The sequence below is a fragment of the Ischnura elegans genome, chromosome 7, assembly GCF_921293095.1.
Source record: "Ischnura elegans chromosome 7, ioIscEleg1.1, whole genome shotgun sequence".
In the NCBI taxonomy this organism is placed as follows: domain Eukaryota; kingdom Metazoa; phylum Arthropoda; class Insecta; order Odonata; family Coenagrionidae; genus Ischnura; species Ischnura elegans.
Genome location: NC_060252.1, coordinates 36,201,444 through 36,208,762, shown reverse-complemented (window position 1 = coordinate 36,208,762; position 7,319 = coordinate 36,201,444). Strand labels below are relative to the sequence as shown.

Below are 7,319 nucleotides of genomic sequence, written 5' to 3'. Positions count from 1 at the left end.
TTTCTTAAATTACACTCCATGGCATGTTTGTAATTTGAAGCTCACTTGCTGGAGAGGATCTCAATTTTGTGCATGTTCACACAACTTCTTGCCTCTTTATTAGTAGGTTACCATTACCCATTTGTACGTCAAAGTTTGTATTAGATAATTGGTTCTCTACCTGTAGCATTCTGCGCACCATAAGCAAGGGTGTAACCCTTGCTTATTGTGCACAGAAGCAGGGTGTAACCCTTGCTTATTGTGTAACCCAGGATCGTAGCTAGGGGAGGTAAGCCATGGGATTTATGAGATTATTTCCTTGAAAAAATAGTTTTATTTTAGTTACATATATTATTCTATCATATACATAACATAGATCTATTATTATTATTCTATCATGTACATAACATAGATCATTTTTTGTGGGTTTAAAGAAAATTTGTTGAATACTTTGGTTTCGATTAAGTACTGGTTTTGCTTAAAGACTTATGCGATTTTTGCTTCCACCTGTCCCTCTCTGGGTACGCCCATGCCAATAAGGCTGAATATATTATTTAAATAGCATTTCCCACACTACCCTTCATCCATTTTTAAGTTTGCCTGATTTCTGTACTCTTTGACTGAATTCAAATGAGGTCATTGAAAAAGGTTTTAGATCTTATTATAAATCTCCGTTTCTTATGTACCTATTATCGGTTAAAGATTTACTGGAGTATAAAAGTGATCATGCTGTGTTAAAGTCCATGCTTGGTTTGATCAAACAGAGTTAAGTGTGGCACCATTTCATTGGAAATTTCAGTGTCGGAATCGATTGTCTGATTTTATACAGATTTTTATGGAAGAATGCTCTTAAATTTAAAAAATTGACAAAAAAAAGCTTTTGATACAGACATTTATTTTTATTATACTTTTTGACATTTTAATGTTTCCATCTCTAGTTCTTCTATCGATCTGATTGCTCTGCACGTTCACATTTAGGGATATTAATAGGGTGGTTTCATTTTTTTTTAATTGACTAAATCGAAAGATTATTGCTCCTGGGGTACATATTTCACGCTTTTAGATTTTAAATATATTTTTTTGCAATTAAATGAAAATTTAAAATTTTCAAGCGCACGAAAACGCGACGGCTAAGTACGAATGCTGGGAAAAGTCCACGTGACATCATTCTGGTTCCAGCTGCTGCCGTGAGAGGTGCAAGGCCATGAGCGTCGATTCAATGCAGGATGCTAGCAGGTAGCGATTGGCTTAAATACGGATTATCAATACCCTATTAAATATAGGAAACTTTCCGACCATAGGCAATTTTAATAGGTGATTATTAAGAAATGTTTCCCACAGTTCTGTGCCTAATGCATGCATTGGTAATCTCAGATGATGTAAAACTCCTGACTACTCTTATAGAATCTAGGTCCCTGTGACATCACATGGAGTTGCATCGCATGGGTGCCAATCTGGCCTTTTTAAATGAGGTTAAATTCACCTTTAACATTCGTCTCATCTGGGATTTCTAAAACCAAATAATTTGTATATTATCAATACACTAATGTTGGGTAACGAATTGCAATCAATGCCTTTCATTTTCTTTGATAAAGGAAACTACCCTATTTAAGTCTTTCAATTCTTAACACTTGTATATCCCATCATGGATGGCAGGGTGAGGCAAAAGTTGGAGGTGATCAACTGGTGGATGATGCCCTAGGCTCAAACTAGTTACGCCCAAGTGTGGAGCAACATTCACCTGCAGGGGCAGATTAAGGTTGTTATGGGAGTTCATGACTCATCCCGGTTCCTTGGTGGCACACACTATCTCACAATGATAATGTTGGTATGTGTAGGTAGGTCGTCAGACATGAATAGGCAAGTGTCTTTTGGGTCTTCAATTATGTTTAAGCATTGCTAAGGTAGTGAAATAAAGTATTGGATTGCCACCATCTTTTAAAATTTTCAAGGACATAAGGGCAGCTACCCTCAAAGACCCCACATTAATCTGTCTTTTCCCTCACGTGGATCACACTCCAGCCAGACTGAATGGTTCCAGGTCTACATCAGAATGATCGTCTATCCTCCACTCAAATCAACTCTTTCGATTTGAGCAACCTCATCAAGTCTGGCTTTATGCAACACAGAAATTGTCTCACTAACTGAGGTCATTTAGCAATCAAGTTCTACAGGTAACGTTCAAATAGTAGGTGGTTATTGTCTGATACCATGGCTGCAGCCGTATATTGATGTGTAAGCAGCAACAGAAGTGCCATGAATGGGCTTGTTCACCATTTTTTAGTTGAAAATTTCGATAGTCTTAAAAATAAAAGACCCAAATTTTTTCTCAACGTGTCGCCTATTTTGTAAGCTATTAACAGCCAAAAAATTAGTGGTCTTAACCTTTTTGCACAAGTTGATGTCACTGACTCCTTAAGTATGTCTCAATCCTGGACCTCATGTGGTTCGTTCTATATTCACTTTTGAAGGATTGCCCCTCTCAAAGCAGTTCTTGTTAAGAGTCGATGATCCGAAACTCATGGAAAGTGGCTGGCTAAGCATGGGCGTACCCAGAGAGGGGCAGCTGCCCCCCCTCTCTCCAAGAAGTAAATGTCTCTTTGGAAAATAATATTTTTTCAAGCAAATAATTTTAAAAACTAATATAGAGCTGTTGCAGTTTCCTTAAAATGTTGGTTTCATTCACCTTTTCCATGCATAAATCTTACCTATAGCGTTAACAACCATTGCTTGCCCCCCCCTAGTTTTGATCCTGAGTATGCCCTATGTGGCTCAGATTGCATTTTTTTTTAATTTCAAATTATGAAATATATCGAGATTTATTCCTAATGCACTTCCTCCAGGATACCATAACAACCTTGCTTTATACTTGCCCAGTTTTTTTCATAAACATTATAGGGTATGAGGTTAAGGTTTCTATATAGCCTGGGTTTTTCACCTAGTTTGGGTTTTGAGAATGGAGGGGACCAACCTGAGGGTTTTTTTATCACCGAGGTTGAATTTTCAACTGACTGAGAAAAATAGGGCATGCAAGGAGGAAGCAAAGGAGTGTAAGGGTTGTTTTGGTTCCAAATTTTCATTAATGAATGATTTCATAAATAAATTCAAAAAAAAATTTATCATAATCACTTGAAGTATAAATTACCGCATGTGTCCATTTTATGAAGAATACTTATTTGCTGAGACAAGAATTGTTTAAATAAGAGGTGTTGATGGATCAACTATGAAACATTTCTGTTCAACTCATGGGAAAGCGGGTCTTGGGTTGTCGACAGCAGTGCAATAGGCTACTACCAAAATATTTTCATACTACATCTACATAATACCCTGCGAGCCACCTCTAGGGTGTTTGGCAGGGGGTGACAAATCACCAACATGCAGCATGCAAGAGGACCACCACATGCACACCGCACGGTCATAGAAATATTACGAACACTAGAAAAATATACATGCTTATTCATAAAAAAATTGCTAATGGTTAGTAATTCATACTAAAATTTCAATGTTATTATATTTCTGGTATTTATTTGTTTCAATCTATATTTTTTCTGGACTTTTGGGAGGATCCTGTAATGCAAGTAGATCATCGTAAAGCACTTCAGTATTTTCATCCTCAATAGGTCTTTTAAATTATATAGCATTTAGGCACCAAATATTGCAAAATTAATTTGGAAGCATTCAAGCCCGTATAGCATTATTTTGGAGAAAAGGATAGAATAAAAGAACATGATTCTTAACCTAAAGAGGACTTTTTTCTAGATATATACCCGAAATTCAAAGAAAAAACTTTCACGAGCTCCTTTATTAGTTAACAAAGATTTAAGTGAATGTGGATGTAGCGCCTCTTTACAATACCTTCGAATGTCGACATAAATGTCTCAAGGCTGTCCTGCCGCACGTATACGATCTCGTATTAATATACAAGTGAGTGACGAAATGCGTTTAAATTTTAGCGGTTTTAGCGCAATCTGCAAATTGTCGAAAAATGATTAACCGCTAGTCATTAATGATTTAGTCAAGTTTTGAGGATAACTACTTAGTGAGTGTATCTCTTGAACATGTCCCAGATTGGCGGATGCTCTTGGAAACCTTTGGTCCATCCCTCATATTGGAATTCTGTTACTAGCCATGATGTTTGCGAGGACGGTATGTGTACTAACGGCAAGCGAAGTGTTCTCATTTTATTTACAGAGGCGTATTTTCATTGACTTAAGGATTTCAGGGTCCGCCGTTTTTGTCAGCACGAAAGAAGGAGCATTTATAAAATTCCACAAGGGTGTCATTGAATCGTCTTGTCGAACGGGTTTTTGCAACGTTGAAACAATAGAACAATTTTTCTCTTATCACCCCTACAAAAGATATTATTTACTGTGGGAATCTGATAAAATAGTGATCATTTCTGAAGAATTAAAGGTAAGTTTGGTCTAAATTGTCCAATGGAATGGATGCTTAAGTTTGTCTTTGAATCTTAGTTTATTTTTGAAAGTTACTCCAGGTTCACACCGGACTGGAGAAATACGAAATAGAAGATTTCATCGGAGAAGGAAGACCTCAGATTCAGCTTAAGCCCTTGGATAGTACTGTAGAACCCTTCATCGTAGATTTATCATCTCCACATCAAGGCACCAGGATAGTGACGAATCAAAGTAAAGGTTTTCTTTCCAGTCGACTGCAGCTTAAACTCAAGGTAAGCTGCAATTAGGCTAAATCTATCTTCACCCTCGAGTTGTGCCTAAGTTTGATGCCTCTTTATTAGACTAAGCGTTGGATATTGTGAATTGTCCTCAAATGTAAAGGAATCACTTCAAAAGACCATTTGCTAGCTTGTCAAAAATACCTAGTACGTGTGATAGATTGTATAAAGATTGGTTGCTGTTATAAATTAGGAACGAATCACTTGTAAATTAGTTTGTTCAAATAAAAAATCCCTCCAAGCATTGACTTAATTATGATGGTTTGTTGAATAATCATCTCAGTAGAACTAGTTACAAAAAAGAGGAAAAATTTCTATACTTCCTGTTCACCCTAGATTTGTCAGGCATGACTTAGAGTTAGCTTACCCTTCTTCCCGATTTAAGATGCTTTAATTTCAGCAGTGATTGAAAACAACAAGAGCTATGTAACTTTCGTTGAAAGTAAACAGATTTATCTTGAAAATGATGATTAATTAATCATACTTAACTTTACATAATTATGTTTGGAAAATAAAATTTTGTGTAATTTTACTAATTGATTTAATTTCTTTAGATACAGTAAACTTTAAAACCATTTCACATCTTCAAAGCATGGCTTTGGTTTTATTTGTCTAAATTTATCTGGTACACCCATTTCTTTTAAGCTGATTGAAGTATCTTTTGATCCTTCCTCATGTCATTCATCAAGGAAACCAAGAATGTATTGATGAAGTTTGTTGAGGAGGCTGAGAGAAAAAAGCGACTTCGTGTGGAGACACTGCAGAGGTTGGCATTAAATTACCCTGTGGAACACAGCAAACCCTCTGCTGGGGTGAGACTGTTAATTTCTACTTCCTATTTTGAGCTACATTTTCCTTTGTACGTGTTGAATGTATTAACATTTTTAGCTGCGCCATGAGCTGTTTTTTGTAAATTCAGTCTTCAACAGTTACAGCACTTTTTTGGTGATGCTTTTGGGGAGAACGTCCATCCCAGTGGTGATGATTCACAACCTCTACAATTGCTACACCATTGGCAAGTTACTATTAATGAAAGGTTGACACTGGGGTTGGCAATTAGAAATAGCAGTGACAGGTGAGCTGGATCTCCAATTTCCACAATTTCATCTCCTTGCCCCCCTTACTAGAACTTATCGATTCATTCCTCACTCTGTCCATCTCACGTCCATTTTCCTCTACACCAACATCTTGAATGCCCCCTTTCGCAGCCTATTTCATGAATATTTAATGGAGTATCTACGTTCCAGAATATCCTTTTAAGTATTTTATACTTAATTTTTTGAACTAGTGAGAATTTCTAATGCTGTTGATATCTTTGAGTTTAATTTCTGGTTGTACTAATCTTTTTTATTGAGCTACAATATCAAGATATCCACTCCAATTTTATGCTATTCATATCCTTTATTCTTATAGAGCTGTAATTCCCCAAGAGTCTGTGCATTTTAGAATATGACTTTTGAGATGCTGAATTTAATTTGGGATCTTGGAGATAAAGTGGGCGGCCAACACTAACCTCAATACCTTACATTAAATTCTGGATTATCTCGCTCAGAGCACGTACCCGTCTAATCCAACAATTTTTTGCTCTGTAACTCATGTGTCTTTCTACTTAAGATTTAGAATATAATGAGTCCGATTGAAATCCCAGTGGTGGCAGAGATTTTTCGGAGACTGGCCAATCCTTACTTGGGTGCTTTGTTGGGGAATTTCAAGTTCATCACTTAGTGTGTCACATGGGATGTTATGCCGTAGTTTCGTTGGTGCTCTTTGTTAAGATCAGGCTATTGCCAACACTGGGTTTCTATCCACCCTTCCTTCCTTACCATTCCCTATCTTGCAACTGACGATCGTCTCCTCAAAATGCCATACTATACCTTGAAAATGTAATGGTACATAGGTGTAAAATTTCATTTATTCCACCCTCTTGGCTTGGGTGTGTTCATCATTGTCAATCTTATGTGCGTATATTTTTGTTTCATTTAGGATCATTCACAATGTGAAAGTCTTCCTCGATGAGTCATCATCGCAGAGAGTGTGCTACAGCATGAGGAGACTCAACTGCTCCAATATGGATGAAGTTCTCTCCAGGTTTCATGTGAAAACACCTGAAGTTTTCAACTTATCATCTGCATCGACTTTCTATCATGAGGAAATGGACCGAGAGCTTCCCCCTGGAAAAGGATGCATACTCATGGGTTAGTTACCTTAATTGCCTCTTGCCTCTACACTCACTCACTCAGTGGCCCAAACCCAAATCTTTTTATGGATGGTTTAGGATAGAGCTCACCTTGAACTAAGGCATAATTATGATGGTGATGGTAATAATAATATTTATTAGCTCTGAGTGCAATACCCCTAAGATCACCAATTTTACAATGGTGATGACCTTAAGGAGGAACCATCATTTCAAACATGCCCGAAAACCTCCCCTCATTTTGACATATGTTGTTGCTCATTATTTTTTCTATCAAATAGTGAAAAAATATTACTATGTCACCGGCCATTTAAGAAAGATTTATGGATTTGAAAATGACTGATTTCCACCTTGAAATACATTGTCTTTATGGGAGAATGATGACCTTCCCTTGTAAAACATTTTTTATTTCAAATTTGGCCCGAAATATATCGTTGAAAATTTAGCACAGCA

At 36.8% G+C, this 7,319-nt stretch overlaps 1 protein-coding gene across 2 annotated transcripts in view; it reads left to right on the top strand.

The window, feature by feature from the left end:
- The first annotated feature begins 3,884 nt into the window (after nt 1–3,884).
- The window catches only part of LOC124162463, a 35,096-nt gene continuing 31,661 nt past the window's right edge, over nt 3,885–7,319 (top strand). The window contains exons 1-6 of one of the 2 annotated variants that reach the window (XM_046539004.1): nt 3,885–4,125; nt 4,202–4,392; nt 4,475–4,666; nt 5,362–5,484; nt 5,602–5,747; nt 6,656–6,867. In XM_046539004.1, the coding sequence (XP_046394960.1) occupies nt 4,038–4,125; nt 4,202–4,392; nt 4,475–4,666; nt 5,362–5,484; nt 5,602–5,747; nt 6,656–6,867 (952 nt within the window). In that variant the 5' untranslated portion in view covers nt 3,885–4,037. Of the gene's footprint in view, nt 4,126–4,201; nt 4,393–4,465; nt 4,667–5,361; nt 5,485–5,601; nt 5,748–6,655; nt 6,868–7,319 lie in introns of both variants that reach the window. The other variant, XM_046539002.1, reaches the window with a different exon arrangement.